This window comes from Carlito syrichta, unplaced genomic scaffold (assembly GCF_000164805.1).
Source record: "Carlito syrichta isolate Samal-C Ts95f unplaced genomic scaffold, Tarsius_syrichta-2.0.1 Scaffold304700, whole genome shotgun sequence".
Taxonomy (NCBI): Eukaryota; Metazoa; Chordata; class Mammalia; order Primates; family Tarsiidae; genus Carlito; species Carlito syrichta.
In genome coordinates, this window is record NW_007248796.1 from 202,541 (window position 1) to 219,244 (window position 16,704).

The 16,704-nt window shown below is 38.4% G+C and overlaps 1 protein-coding gene across 10 annotated transcripts in view; it reads right to left on the reverse strand.

Annotated features, from left to right (window-relative positions):
* Positions 1-295: 295 nt before the first annotated feature.
* Positions 296-16,704, reverse strand: part of PAM (peptidylglycine alpha-amidating monooxygenase) — a 167,500-nt gene continuing 151,091 nt past the window's right edge. For 2 of the 10 annotated variants that reach the window (XM_008060683.2, XM_021713730.1), the window contains 5 exons: positions 12,994-13,093; positions 10,605-10,658; positions 4,356-4,556; positions 1,779-1,832; positions 296-1,138 (listed from right to left, as the gene is read on the reverse strand). In XM_008060683.2, the coding sequence (XP_008058874.1) occupies positions 951-1,138; positions 1,779-1,832; positions 4,356-4,556; positions 10,605-10,658; positions 12,994-13,093 (597 nt within the window). In that variant the 3' untranslated portion in view covers positions 296-950. Of the gene's footprint in view, positions 1,139-1,778; positions 1,836-4,355; positions 4,560-10,604; positions 10,659-12,993; positions 13,094-16,704 lie in introns of all 10 variants that reach the window. The other 8 variants (XM_021713726.1, XM_008060682.2, XM_008060681.2 and 5 more) reach the window with 8 other exon arrangements.

Consider the following 16,704-nt stretch of genomic DNA (forward strand, 5'->3'; position numbering starts at 1 on the left):
ATTTCCTCTTAGCTATGATCACCTTTTATTAAAGTATTTACCCTTTGATTGATATACAGGCAAAAACCCACTTTGAATTTAAAGAGAGCCTGGTTTTACAAAGGTATGAAAACTCAGGCTGGTTTTTAATTTATATTGACTACATAACAAAATAGCTTCTAAATTTTGTACAATACATTTCTTTTGGTGAAAACACTGAGTAAGTTTCACTAATATTTGTGGCTTGTGTAATTATTACAAAAGTTGTATACAAAACCTGCAAATATGCAAAAATTGCAAAATACACTCTGACAGCTAATGCTCTGAAAACACTTTATTACACAAATTACATTCAGATTCTGAAAATAGTGTTCTAACAGTGTAACCATCTAAAAATAAGACATCCCAGAAACACACCAACTGAAGAAGAAAATTAAAAAAAGAATTTAAATAGAGACTTTTTATCTTTCCCTCATTGCAATATAACATTAGTGATTTAAAAAAATAGAAGGAGATTTAGCAGCTTTGTCGTCATGTAGCACAAAGTTTCTCTTTACTGCCACAGGCTGAGAATGCTGAACAGGAAAGGCACCAAAGAAAGACACTGGCAATGAAAGTGCTATTGGAAAAATACTGTGTTCAAGCAGAGAATGGGGTTATTTACATCCACCGAAAAGTCTCAAAAGTGTAAATGAGCAAATCTTCCATAGTTAGATAAGTACTATGAGGAAGAAGAGGACTGTTTCTCTATTCTATGTTCATATAAAGACAACAGCACTGTTATGAACTTTTAGGAAACTCCTCCAAAGAAAGAGAAGGCAACTCAACCAAAACAAAGTAAATAAAATGTGTACAGCCCCACATAGACTAGTACAGTTTATAATTAAATACACAGAACTTTAAACGTGCTAAAGGGAAAGGAGTCTGGCATTCTTGGTAGATCTCATTCAATTGAAACCAAAGCCTGGCTCTCAGGAGGAGGAAGGCGTGGCTGAGGCAGTGGGCAGAGGTGCTGAATACTCCTCTTCTGATTCACTTCCATCATCCTCATCTTTCTCTTGGTCACTTCCCTCAGTGCTAAGGCGGTCAAACCCTTTTCGACTGTAGCCCTTGCGGCTGGCGAAGAAATTTCCAAGGTTTAAGCCTCCACTTCCCTTTCCTGAAGAAAGCAAATGACAACAAAAATGAGGTAAAGTTTGCACGAATGATTCTCAGTTTTCTTGTACGTTTCTGGATGGTAAACAAAGGCAGAAGCTGGGGATGGGTAGGAAAAAAAGTGAGAGAGACTTATCCTACATGGCCAGATAGATACTACTTTGTAGACTTGTTAAATAAAAATGAAAAAACAAAGTTCCTGAGGATGATGAGTTTCTGCAGATTCACTTTTCACCTCCTGCTCTCCCCAGCTTTCTTCTCAGAACTGGCATCCCCTGAGCAGCATTTCATTTCAATGGCTTTATGAAAAGGTCATCTCCTCTATGACAAGAATTGACATGCTGACAGGAATGACAGAACACTTACTGAAGACAAATGAAGCCAGATAAAAGGCAGGGAAAGAGAATTAGACAATACAGAATGGCAGGGAGGAAAAAATAAAACTGGGAAATTTGCCGCCAGAGCCTCACACTTTGGGTTTAGTTTATAGTTTGCATTCAGCATTTACACTGGGGGATGCTGAGTTGCATGCAAGGCATTTCATTTTGAAAGACAAAATATAAAATATCTCCTTGCTCTTTAAAAGACATGAGCTTGTTGATTGTGAACCAAACATAAAGGATTCCAAAAGGTCACAGGTATACCTCTGAATCTTCCCAATACTCTTCCTGAAGTTGCCTCGAGTTTGTGTTCAGAATCTGCTGGGAAAAAAGATGGCACATTTCAAAAGGAGTCCCAAACACCCACCTCAATTCATGAACTCAACTTCCCACACACAAAATTCATGAATGATTAACAAGCCCTGGCTCTTGTCTGTATGCAATTCTAAGAAAAAGGCAATAGATCATTGAGAAGGACCTGAGCTGGCTTCGATTCCTGCCTGTGTCTTATAGGCTGAGCAATCCTGATAAATTACTTCCTCGAGCTTCAGTTTTGTCCTCTGAGAAGAGAGATCAAAGAGAATCCCTGCCTACCTGTAAGTCTGAGATGGGACACTGCATGTGACACGTTTAGAACAGTGCCTGATACATATACAGTAAATGTTCAATACATAGTAATTTGTATTGGAATATAGTTGTTCCCAATAATGTGTAAAAAAATGTGGAAGTTTTGGTTGTTACAATTTATGAGTATTTGTTTTAGGCTTTACTCTTTCTATTAAGAACAGTACACATCCTGCACAAGAAAGCTTTGAATCTGTGTACATCATTTCTCCTTTATGTAAGACTTCCATGAAGGCAAAGGATATGAGACTCTTGAGTATTTACCAAGCACACAAGATGACCCATATGCTCCCATGGGGCTAGCCAGCTCCATGAAGGAATGACTCTCTTTCTTTATTGGAAGGCAGAGCTCCCGATGTCATTTCACTTTTTTATCTTGCTGTGTGCCTTTCTGCACTTTCCCTTGCTTCCTCTGCTCTTTCAAGGGATATGGTCAGGGAAGCCAGGCTTGGTGTTCTATTCAGTCTTTAACCAGGAGTGAAGGCAGCATTATGGAAAATGATAACAGGCAGATGACAAAGGAGTGGATGAGGAAAGAAACTGGTAAGAAGGGAAGAAAAATCTGATAAGATTATTGGAAAGCCAACACATTAGATTGCAAGCTCCACAAGGATGAGAGACATTCCTTAGAACAGTGTCTGTATGTGGAGCCAACATGTAACAAAGGTAAGTTGAATCACTAGATGGTCCTTTATGAGGGTTTCTAAAAACCATTGTGTATTTACCACTGTACTTATGACCTTCTACTATAACTTTTACATGCCATCTACTCTGTGAGCTCCATATATTTATTTGTTCATTCTTTTAACAACTATTTGCTGAACCCCTAGTGTCAGGAACTGTTATTTGTGCTGGGGACTCATGAGTAAACAAGGCATACAAGATTCTTGCTCTTTTGAAGATTCTATCTAACGCCATGAAGACAGTGACTATGTTTATTTCTCTTTGTTGCTGCTGAGGACAGCTCCAGATCTATAACAAAGGCTCAATAGAAGTTCTTTTTGGGAAGAGTTAACTAAATTTTTGCAGAGATTTATTGATTGCAGATAAAAAGCAAAAGAAAGTCCAAGAGAAATTTCCTTTCACAACTTATTAAATTGAATCCTCTGTTTTCTGTTTCTGTGTCAGGGTTTTGCCACAGGCACTGAATCCTTGCCATGGTCGCCTTGACCTGAAATAGGATCAGATGCTGTTTCTTGATCAAATGCTGCCTCTCTCCCTGGTCTATGGATTTCTTCCCAGACACAGCTGTAGACTCTTGCCTTAGGATCTGGGGACCCAGCCAAGGGACTGCTACTGAGAGGTGGGAATCATGAGTTGGGTTATTTGTTTATTTATTTGGATGTCCTGAAAGAAACTTGGCTCTTGGATCCCTATGCTGTGATAATAATCTTATAAAATATTGACTGTAGTATTAGCCCCTGCTTTGTTCAGTTATGGAAGGCTGATGGCCTAAATTACGACTATTCAAAAACTACCAAATTGTTTGTCATAGAAATAATTGGTTTCCTGAGAAAGCTGAAATTAAGACAAGTATCATTTATGACTTCTTATGCCTTTTATTACTTTATTACTAATGAATAATCATTGGCGGTATTGAGTACTTACTAGGTTCCAAGTGCTATGATACTTTATGTAAATTATTTCATCTAATCCTTGTATAACTTTGTAAAGTAAGTTTTTTTATCCCAACTTTATTGATGAGGAAGCCACAACTTTACTGTGGCTAAGAGAGATTAAGTAACTTGCCCATGGTTATGTAGCTAGGAACTAGAGCCAGTCTGCTGAGGAAAAAAATACAATTCCCAAATAACTGACCCCAGTACTTTGAGGACTGGACCTGTTCTGAACAGTAGGAATCTCCTTCTCCTCCCTGACCCTTCAGCTAATTTATACTGACTCTATTATCTACACAGTTTTGCATGGAAACATGAATTCAGCCTAAGCCAATGCTTAAAGGCAATATTAAAGGTTATATTTTAATTTAACGATTCAAATTTCAGAGTCCCCAGCTATGTTTTCTACTGTGATACTAATTAGAGACAATATTTGGAACATAGACAATAATGTCAAAAAAGTTAGAGAACATTTAAAAACAACAAAAACAACAGCAACAAAGACAGTGAAAAAAAAAACAACAACCAAACTCCTGAGGATAATTAGGCCAAATACTTTTTCAAAGGCAGGTTCCAAGTTCAAGGGTCTTATTTTACTTGCCTCCAAAGGCCCTTGCTTTTTTCCACCGAATAAATATGACAATGGCCAGCAGGACAACCACCGGAATAACCAGAAGGGTTGTAATGAGAACAACAGGCACTCCCGAGCCTGGCTCTTTGATCAGTTTCTGTTTGTCTTGCATCTTCTGCAATTCTGAGGAGGTGGGTTTGTTCTCCATTTTGGTTTCAACAACTGCCTCGGCTTCTTCAGAGAAAGAAGAGTTTACAATATTCAACTGACTCAAAGATTCCAAAACCCTGTTACCCACCCCTTCCCAGTCAAATCAGCAATTCTTTACAAAGAACTTGTTGAGTCCAATGCACATGGGGTTCACATTTCAATATCTTAATCTACCAAGCTGACAGCAGGAATTGTGATTAGTTATTTCCACTGGATGTTATTTCACCTTCAAACTGGCTTTCTTTTGTTCTACCTTTAATTCCCTTTTTACCTAAAACTCCACACAATACATATCCTTTTTTTTTTTTTTTACATTTTTTTCAATTAATGGGCAGTGCTGTGTAGGAGAAAGCACTGGTGTGCATACTGGAGTCAAATGACCTGGGCTCAAATCCCATTCTCCCATATACTAGCTGTATAACTTTGGGCAAGTTACTTAAATTGCCTGGGCCTTAGTAACATCATTTATAAAATCATGGTAATAGTACATCCTTCATAAAACTGTTGGTTGTAAATATTTGTCATAAAAGGTGCTTAATAAGTATTTGTTTCCTCTGATCTTTAGTTTCTAAATCCTTTTCATGTTTAATGAATTTCTGCTACTTCACATGCATAGTTGCACACATTAATTTTAGGATTACCAAAGGATAAAGGAACTGTAATTTTCAGGTTCTTTTAGATAGTTCTCAGCAAAATATAAGTACATACAAATGTACTCTATATCCTTTTGTTGGTGATGAAAATAACTCATACAAGTACTTTGTAACACTGGCAGGTATTGGGTAGGTATTAGGCCTGATGAACTGTTTGGGAAACTGATTCAGTAAAACTATACAAACTGCTGCAGGGATCTTAATAACTAATGACTTGAAAATGAAATTGAGCCTTGAGACATTCTTGCCTCCCAGGAAGCATATATGTGTTTGTACAGAAACACTAGTGTGCAAAGGTTGATAAGAATGTGTACAGGCTGAAAGTTAAAACCACATTTGCCAAAAGACTCACAACATTCTGGAATTTCAATTTCTCAGTGTGCCCTTCTGCCCTGTGATACAGAATGCACTGTTAAGGCCTCAGGGAGCTTTGACAAAACAGTAGGAATATGTAGTTTAACATGATCAAGAAAATCTTTGGTTAATGTTTAATATGTGTAGACTCAGCTTAGTAGCTTGCTGTATGCTTCTTCAAGGAAGTGCTTCCCAAATAGTTAAGATATGTAAACACAATTTACAATACAAAAAAACCAAAAACCCAAAAAACCCAGGTTACAACATTTTGCTTCAATGTTCTGAGAGAGCCTCCTTCACAGCTGCAATTCCATCTATTGAGTACTTATATCATGTCATGCACTGGTTTCATTTAATCATCACACCAAGCCTATGAGTAGGTACTATTGTTACCACCATTTTGCAAATGGCCTCATGGTCTTCATTTCTTTTCCTGTACTATTGTTAAGGGGAGACCATCTTTCCTCTCCTTTTGTCCACTTAAGTGTCTCCTGATACTTTGAAGGGAGGGAAGGAACAGAATTGATGCATAGACCTAGATGGTTCTAATTGAACCTTCCCAACTCCTGGTTTTCAAGAGGAAGGTAAGTGTGATTCCTATTCTTCCTAACCACTGACTGTTTGGTCTTTTACTGTAGAAAAGATATATAAAATCACTCTATATTAAAGCTCTTTCTATATCTAAACAGGAAAATAACAATAAATGAATCATGGAATTAAAAAAACATAGGCCAAAGATGTAGCATGGTATTCAAGAACTTGTTGTCATTGGAAGAAAAGTTGTTTCTGTTTGAAAGTGGGGATTACCAGAGTAATACCTGTCATTTAGTAAGTTTATCTGTGCCTGATACAATGGCTGTACCAGCTAATATCTAGTTTCTTTGAAAAGGCAGAGCCAGGATTGGTCTCTGTTAGATAGAAAGAAGAACCATGGATGATGTAGATGATAGACTAAAAGAATCTTTTAGCATTCATGGAAAGTGTGAAGCGAATGAGGCAATGAACTTGCTAAGACACACACACAGCACTTCAGAAAATCTTGATTTTCACATCACTTCTGGTATTTTGAGTGCCATCTACTAAAAATACTTGAACATCCTAAATTTTGGAACCAGCTGAAGTATGTTTAAGATTTAAAAGATGCTCTATATTTTTTAAAAGGAAACTAAAATTTTTTAAATTTCCTGTCTAAAAAAAATATTGCTGCTCTTCTCAGGAGTCTTTATGTGTGGTGGAGTGAAATGCCTAAAACTAGTTATCACAAAGAGCCTAAGAATTCCAAAGCATAAAAAATAATCTAAGCCTGAAACTTTCGATTTTTGCCTTAAATTCTGTTATTAAAAAAATACCAGTAATTTGGAGCATCCTTGATTAACAGAGTGAAAAAGTTCTAAGATTATCCAGAATTTGAGGCTTCTGGAAGATAGGGATAACTTGTATGACATTATTCTATCATGTAAGATGCCGGATGTATTCTATCTAGAACAAACATGTCTTAAAATCATAAAAAAAAAAAAAAAAAGAGTGCAAGCTCTCTATCTCTAGAAATATTTGGAAATAAACATAATTTTGAAAGTTTGGCCAGGCACGGTGGTTCATGCCTGTAATCTCAGAACGTTGGGAGGCCGAGGCAGAAGGATCGCTTGAGGTCAGGAGTTTGAGAGCAGCCTCAGCAAGGTAGCAAGAACTCATCCCTAAAAACAACAACAACAAAAAAGCTGGGCATGGTCACAACTGTAGTACCAGCTACTCCAGAGGCTGATGCAGAAAGATTACCTAAGCTCGGGAGTTTGAAGCTACGGTGAGCAGTGACCCTGCCACTGCATTCCAGCCTGGGTGGACAGAGTGAGAATCTAACTCAAAAACAAACAAATAGACAAACAAACAAAAAAACCCTAAAAGCTGATGACGTTTTTTTTCTTCTTCTTCAAGGCACCACATTTAGAAAAGGAAGCTGGCTACATTCCTGTGTGAGTGCACACATATAAGCACATGCACATCTCTCTCCCCTGACAGAAGGGAAGAAGCCTAGAGACCATTTCATTTGGAACTGGAATAACTGGGACAGGAAAGGAAGGTCATTCTTAATACAACAACACAGCAATTATTACCCAGTTAATAACAGACAGAACTCAAGGCTGAAGGCTTTTTTTTTTTTTTTTGAGTTGGAGTCTCACTCTGTCGCCCAGGCTGGAGGGCAGTGGCATGCTCACGGCCACCGCAGGCTTGACTTGCTGGGCTCAGGCGATCCTTCCACCTCAGTCTTCCAAATAGCTGGAACTACAGGCACGTGCCACCACACCCAGCTAAAGGCTGAAGGTTTTCTGTGGCATACTAGCAAGTAACAGGTTAGGAGATATGAAAAGTACACATAGCACCAATGAGATCACTCCTTTGTTAAAAAATGCAAAGAAATTGCTACCATGTGTTGCTCTTCTGAAGACCTAAGAAGCTAACTGCACTAGGGAGTGTTTTTTTTTTTTTCTTTAGATTTTTGAGAGTGATTCACTATTATCATCTTTAACTGAGGGTAGACTGGGGTGTCAGGGCTATGCTTTTAGTGGAATATTAGCATATATATTTTATCCTTAGTAACTTTATTTGAAAACTCAGAATCCCTTTACTAATTTTTTTTTCATTCCAAATTCTCTCATTCTTGAAAATTCCTTAGAACGCTGGTTCTGAAACCCTGCTACTACCAATCAGCTACATGACCAGTCACTGTGGGGATAAATGTCATCAAAGTCAATTCAAATGTGAAGATTTACAATTAACAGGTAACTATAGGGATGTGAAACCTAGAATTGTGTTTTTCCGTTTCTCTTGTAAAAGGTGGTTTGAATGAAGCTCCGAGATTTTGATAAAAGATTTAGAGATCCAGCATGATTTATGTTCCTTTTGTCGTAAGAATATAATCTTAAAAAATGATTTAAAGAGAGTAATCAGGTTCAAAGAGGACTAGACAACTTCATTTGAGTTTGGGTAACTATTAGAACTGGACTGTCATGGTAAGACATTTCAATAAAAATTCAGTATTTGAAGTGCTGGGTTTGGCCACAAGGCCGGGAGGTTTCCAAACAAATGGACTCAGTGGTGTGCACTGAGAAAAGGAAAAGGCCTGCAGAAAAGCATTAGTCATCCTTCATTGACCAGCCAACATGAGGTCAGCATGGCTGGGCTCTTCTCAACAGGCCAACCAGTGCAATCTAGAATTTTTCTGGGTGGGATCTATTTAAACAGAAATGGCTGGGACCATTTTGAAATTCTAGAGCTTTCAGAATAGACTATAACGATTCCCAACCTGCTGTTCTTGAAATAATTTATAGCAAATTAGTTGATGGTATCAATCTTTCCTCCACAGTATTGCAATAGTGGTTAAGAGTACAGGCTTTGAGCCAGGCTCAGTGGCTCAGCCTGTAATCCCGTGCCTTTGGGAGGCTGAGATGAGTGGATTGCCTGAGCCCACGGGTTCGAGACCCGCCTGGGCAGCGAGACCTCATCTCTACCCAAATCAAAAAATCAGAATTACGTGGTAGCGCGCGCCTGTAATTCTGGCTACTCGGAAGGCTGAGATGGAAGGATTGTCGGAGCCCAGCAGGTGAGGCTGCGGTGGCCGGGAGCGGCCACTGCACTCCAGTCTGGGCGACCGAGTGAGACTCCAACTCAAAAAAAGAAAAAAAGAGTACAGGCTTTGGCACCAAACAGATTTTGGTTTAAAACCTGGCTCTAACACTTACTATCTTAGTAGTAATTCTCATCCTCAGTTTCCTCTTATGTAAAATGTGGACAATAACAAGTATTGGGTGGCTTGTGTAAGGATTAAATTTGATAATTTTTGGATAGCTCATTGATTGTGCTCTGAAATTGATAACAATAATATCTTTTCCAACATTTTTATTCTAGGACAAATAGATAATAGAATTATCAATAATTCTATATACAGCTATGATAAAAAATAATTAGGACATCAGGAACCTTCCTCAGTATATGAATGGCATATGAATACCACTCAGTAGTGTCACTCAGTAGAATCTCTATAAATGCCAAACAATTGCTATTTATTTTATAATATTATCTTACCCCTTGAGCCAGCTGTATTTCCTCATCTGCCTACATAAAATCCCTAAACTCCCTCTTGGTTTTTGCTTCTTTTCATCTTTTCTACCTGCTTTCACAAGAAAGGAGAACAAGTAAGCCTGTGGTTACATCTGAATATCTACGTGAATCATTTGTAAAGCAACTAATAATGGAATCACTTTGTTACTTAAACATTAGGGGCACCACACAAGAAACCCATGATCAGTTCTTAACAATAAATGACATATCAAAACCCTACAGATCCTAGAAAAGGAAGAAAACAATTTGACAGGGATTCCAAATGAACCTAGTGGTTGCTTACCAATAGCTAAATCCCATTTTCCCATTCCTGATATTATATTATAATGATATTCTTATTTATATGTGTGTGTACTCTCTCTCTCTCTTTCCTTCTCTCTTCTTATAAGGCTATAAATCTCTTGAGGTCCGATACAGTTTCACTCTCCTTAGACCTGCTAAAGAGGCTTACATTAAGAAGCCCTCAGTAAATCTTGGGGGCTGAATGATACTAAGGTGGGATCTAAGAGAACAGCTGATGTTTTCATAATCTATATCATTAATTCACCAAAGATTTTTTTACTTTTTTATATAGTCAATTTAGAAAAAGGCTTTTCCGGTATGCTGAATGGTAATTTTCTACTTGCTTGAGGTTAACGTACTTCCAAAAATGACTGACTTTTTTTCCTCTCTGAGTATCTCTGGCTCACTGGTTATAGATTTCCTACATCTTCAATCATTTTCTGTCATTTGAAATCGTGACTTGAGCTCATTATGACTATTCCATTTATCAGAAAAAAGCAGTGGCAACAAACAGGTTTAAAGGTTCAGTACACTGCAGAAGTTATGGATAATTTACCAGATTATATTTTTAGCCTGGTAATTTTTTAAGACGCAGTCAAAGACCATAAAAGGATTCAACACAAATAGACTTTGGTTTCACAGTCATAAGAGGAATCTTACCAACCTTTGATTTCCTGGACCTCAATGCCAGCCTTTTTAACTGATCGATGTTCCATTTCTGTAACATAACACAGCAAGGAGAGAGAAAAATCAGAATCCCCAAAAAGAACATTTGAAAACTTAGCTTTGATATTAATTTTAGTCAGTAAAAAATATTTCCTTTTTTATTAAATGCATTATTACAGTAGAAAAAAGTTCAATACAAACTACTAATTATGTAGTCCATGAGTCCTGGATAAAATATAGAGAATGCTAAAATCTTTTTAAGAATTACATATTTTTTTTCTTTTTTTTTTTTTTTTTTGAGTTGGAGTCTCACTCTGTCACCCAGACTGGAGTGCAGTGGCCGCTCCCGGCCACTGCAGCTTCGACCTGCTGGGCTCCGGCGATCCTTCTGCCTCAGCCTTCCAAGTAGCCGGAATTATAGGTGCGCGCTACCACGCCCGGCTAATTTTTTGATTTATTGTAGAGATGAGGTCTCGTCTGCCCAGGCGGGTCTCAAACCCGCCTGCTCGGGCAATCCACTCACCTCAGCCTCCCAAAGGCGCGGGATTACAGGCTGAGCCACCGAGCCCGGCTGAGAATTACATATTTAAAATGAAATTATTCTTGTGGAGTTCATATTAGTGCATTATTTCTGAAATCTCAAGTAGTTCTGTTTTCATCTTGGCAGCATCTTGACTGGACTAGACTGATTACTAGTTCTACCATGTTGGAATACCAATCTTCTAGATGACATAAATAAATTCAATTAGTCAAATACTAGAATGCAAATAAATGAAACACCTACTTAGTTTCCAATGGCAATACTACTGTTCCAGAAGTACTATTTTTCGATTTATTGCACTATGGTCTATACAGAGGACTTTTCTCTGTTTTGAAGCTGTATGCTATAGTGCAGTGCTTCTCAATTAGGGGATGTAGCAAGAATACTTGGTAAGACTTTCCAAAATATACATATTATCATTCCTCTTCTTTCTATAGCTCTTGAGTGGGGACTGACCATGTGTATTATGAAAATTCTCCCTAGGTGACTCAGACATGCATCTTTGAGTGTCAACCACTAGGGTGGAATAAAGGGCCTTAGACTGAAATCTTAATGAGCTCAAGAACCATATTCCTATTTGCAAAATGAAGATATGGCTAGATTTCTGAAGCCTTTTCCTTCTTAAAAGTATTTATGCATTTTTTTTTTCCTGGTTCTGAAAATCCCAAGTTTAGTCATGCATTGGGGATTATCCATCTATCTTTGCTTTCCCATCTGCCCAAGTCTTCTGGATCCTCTTTGAAGATTCACATGGTGAGAGCTACCCTTTACAAGAGAAATGTGAAGATAAGGACAGTGGAATTGTCCACAGGGATCTCTGTGCACTCAGCCCTATTACAAAACAGAGGGTCCTTACTGCAAAACAGTGAAGGTAATTCAGAGTAGAATTCTGAAGACAGTAGTTACCAAACTAACTGGGATCTAAGACCTATATGATATCTGATAAATGTTTTTGGACTTCTGATTTTTCTTTCTATTGTTATCATTTGTTTTCTTTTCTTATTATAATTTGTATTTCTCCTTTTTAATCAATATTTCTTTTCTTCATCAAGTTTCACATCCTTTTTTTGGTTCTCTACCTATTGGACCCTGCTATGCTTTAAAATATATCTCTGAACATTGAGATTTGTGGCCTAGTAAGCATTCAGTGCACTTCAATTTTAAAAACTTATTTTTAAAGCATGATATTAGGGGTTAGGTCGGTTTATTGTTAAGAATTAAAAATGATGCCCAAATTGTAATGAGAAAACTCCAAAACTAGTTGGTCAAATCCTGATAGAACAAATGTGTCTCCAGACAAAAATTTTGATTTATATGAAAATATAGCAATTCAGTTATTTGAGAAAGTTGAAGTTAAGTGGAAAAATCAAAGCGCTTCCTGTTTGGGATAATATGTGTCTGACACAGATGCTGGTATCCCTAGATGTTCCACAGCTACTGAGAGCTAAAGAGCCATGTGGCGAGTGATGCCTTATGGAAACAAGTCAGGTCCTCTGCTTTGCCAAAGCCACCCCCTCCTTCTGGAACTAAGTTGGAATTAACGTTGGCTTTTAATGTAACAGACATTACTTCAGGCATCAAGAATTTCCTGTGGAATATCTGTGGAAACAAGGCGATAACTGCCAGCAAAAACAAACAAACAAACAAAAAAAGGGGTTCCCTCTGCTTTTTAAAAATTAATTTAATCCCTGAAATGAATACTACATAAATCCTTTAACAACTGCCTTATATTGATTTCTACTCCCATCAATAAAAAGAGAAGGAAATGCAAATGTTTTTGATTTACATGTTTTTAGGCAATAAAAACTGAGGGAAAATGTGGTCAATGATACTGTAAAAACCATACTTTCAGTCAAAGTGAACTTCCACACAGTGTTGGTGTGAGCGTCTCCAATGTATACAGTCCCATCTTCAGATGCAACAATATCATGAGGCATGTCAAAGTGCTGCCAAAATAAGAAGCCACTTATTAGGGTGATGAGCCTTCTCCCTGAATCCTTCAGGAAAGGGCGGAAACACAAAGCTAGGACCATAACAAAACAATAAGCGTATTACTTCAAAGTAAAAATAACTTCCATCAAAGCAACTAGGCCAAGAAGAATCATTCATTTATTCATCAGGTATTAACTCTGCCAGGCATAATTCTAAGCACTGGAAATGCAGCAAACTTTCAAGTCTTTTAAAAAGTGAAAATTTTACAGGAATATTTTGAAATAGTATAGTAATGTTTACTTGGTGTTGCATTATCTACCTAGTTTTATATTTGCTCTTGCCCTAATGTTTCTTCTACCTTTTGATAACTTTTAACATTTTCTTGTTTCAAGGAGAACAAGTCAAAAGGACAAGATATAAATTTTTTGTTTGTTTTTGTTTTTTGTTTTTTGAATTGGAGTCTCACTCCCTTGCCCAGGCTGGAGTACAGTGGCACGCTCATGGCTAACCCAGCATCCACCTGCTGAGCTCCAGCGATTCTTCCACTTCAGCTTTCCAAGTGACCAGAACCACAGACATGTGCTACCATGCCTGGCTATTTTTTGTTTTGTTGTAGAAATGAGGTCTCGCCAAGTTGTCTGGGCTAGTCTCGAACCCGTGGGTTCAGGCAATCCACTCAACTCGGCCTCCCAAAGTACTGGGATTACAGGCTGAGCCACCAACCTCCTCGATAGTAATTTTTTATTATTCTCATCAATCCATCATGTGTTACCTTAAATACCATTTGTATATTACCTTAAATATCATTTGTATATTAAGAAGAGAAGTCACCGGGCTCGGTGGCTCAGCCTGTAATCCCGCGCCTTTGGGAGGCTGAGGTGAGTGGATTGCCTGAGTCCGCGGGTTCGAGACCCACCTGGGCAACGGACCTCATCTGTACAATCAATCAAAAAATCAGCTGGGCGTGGTAGCACATGCCTGTAGTTCCGGCTACTTGGAAGGCTGAGGCGGAAGGATCGCCGGAGCCCAGCACGTCAAAGTTGCAGTGGCCGGGAGCGGCCATTGCACTCCAGTCTGGGTGACAGAGTGAGACTCCAACTCAAAAAAAAGAAGATAAGTCATTTTAAAGATTCAGGGTATTCAGCTAATTTCTGAGATGTATATCAGGAGATATGCAGCAATGTGATATTTTATACTCTTGAAAAACTAATACTTGCAATATTTTTAGTCAGCAAAGGAAATACATTGAGTGTTACCTCCAAGAGCTTTCTGACTTTTTTCAGACTCTTTTCATCTTAATATATCTTTATTTTAAACCACTGTTATCTCCATCATGAGGACACAAGAGACAGGGGAGAACCTTATCTAACTTTCTTTGGGAATCACCAAGTTAGTTCCTGGAAGAGTAGCTTTAAACTTTGTGCTGTGTCATTTCCATCTGGCTACTGACACCTCCAAAGGTGTCCTGGGCCTACCAAATGGCAGGGCATGGATAATTACTCTCATCTTTGAGGCCAAGAAGCCTGCCTGAATACACAGTTAACCAAAATAGGACAAGCAAGTATGAACAGGAGTATTGTCCAGGCTGTGGGCTCATCATCCATTATCTGCCCACCTTGATTAGCGCCCAAAGGGTACTAATGAGACAGACTATTGTTCTTAGTTTACATTAGGAGTGGGAGAAGAATACATGCTTTGGAGATATTATTCTGCTTGAAAAATCATCAAGATTGTCATAGTCAAAAGAAAAATGAGATAGCTGTGAAAAAAGGTTCATTTCTTCCTACTATCAAATGAGCTGTGACAAATGTGTGGAGGACAGACAATCAGATATCAAAATGTAGCCTTGTTGAAATCTCACGGGCCTATCATTAAATGTTCACCTTTATTTGGGGTTCAGCTAATGGATGACAACAGACTTCAAATTACAGGTCGTTCCTGTTCCATATCATAGTATGTTCTCAGAAACTGCTTTGTAAAATACACAGTTGTAAAGTCCTTCATATTTTATGACAGGAAAAATATTATAATGGTGGGGAAATAAAAGGGAAAGAAGAATGTGCAAACTATTCTTTGGTTAAGGTCTTAATACTTAAGTCACAATATGTCATACACCCAAGGCTAACAACCTCTATCAGGATTCTGTTGGAAGTACAGTGCTTTGGGGCCATTGTCGGTGTTTGGGGGTGGTAGCTTAGTAAATGGGACCTCTATTCCCATTGTAATCAAAAGCACTCAATTGTAATCTTTTCAATGAACTGTTTTACTGCGTTGTGTTATTTGAAATAGAAAATAATATTGGTAAGCTTTATCATCAAGTTTTACGATTTCAGAGATCAACAAACTTAAAGATTTTCTGATCCAGCCTTTGCAAACTCTTCTCTTGAGGTACCCCTAGGAAAATAAAATTGACAAGACAAGAGAGTGAGGCCTCTGGTGACGAAGGCTAGGGCAACCTATCCTCAAAATGTTGAATTTTATTTTTAAAATTCATAAGAAAAGTTGTGTTCTACTTCATATTATAATGATGATTCCTTTAACATGAGTTTTTTATTTTATATTAATTTATTTTTTGGAGTTAGAGTCTTATTCTGTCACCCAAGCTGGAGTGCCATCACTATCATGGCTCACCAAGCCCTGCTGGACTTGGATGATTCTTCCACCTCAGCCTCCTGAGTTGCTGGGACTGTAGGCAAGTGCCACCACTCTCAGCTAATTTTTATTTTTTGATTTTTTAAAATTAATTTTTTTTTGGTAGAGACGAGGTCTTGCTATGTTGTCCAGTCTGGTCGTGAACTCCTGGCCTTAAGAGATCCTCCCAAAGTGAGCCACCGTGCCTGGCTAAACATAATAAGTTGAACTTTGCTTAGATCGGGCAGGGTGGCTCATGCCTGTAATTCTAGCACTTTGGGAGACGAAGGAGGGAGGATTGCTTGAGCCCATGATGTCCAGGCCAGCCTGGACAACATAGCAATACCTTGTCTCTACAAAAAATAAAAATAAATTAGCTGGGTGTAGTGCTGCATGCCTATCACTTAGTCCTTAGCTACTTGAGAGGCTGAGGAGGGAGGACTGTTTGAGCCCAGGAGTTTGAAGCTGCAGTGAGCTATGATTGTGTCACTGCACTCCAGCCTAGGCGACAGAGTGAGATACTTGTGTTTAAAAAAAAAATCTACTGGCCAGGTTTGGTGGCTCAGCCTGTAATCCCAGCGCTTTGGGAGGCTGAGGTGAGTGGATTGCCTGAGCCTGCAGGTTCGAGACCCGCATGGGCAACTTGGCGAGACCTCATCACTACAATAACTCAAAAATTAGCCGGGCGTGGTAGCGCACGCCTATAGTCCAGTTACTTGGAAGGCTGAGAAGGATGGATCGCCGGAGCCCAGCAGGTTGAGGCTGCAGTGGCCGGGAGTGGCCACTGCACTCTAGTCTGGGTGACAGAGTGAGACTCCAACTCAAAAAAATAAAAAGATAAAAATAAAATTTAAAAATCTACTTAATATTAAGTTAAAAAGTCCTTCTAAGAAGTTTCACCATGTTTATGCTGTAGCTTAATATAGCCCTTGGCATACCAATGTGTTCCTTAGGGATTAAAAGGTTAAGCATATTTCTTTTTTTTTTTTTTTTT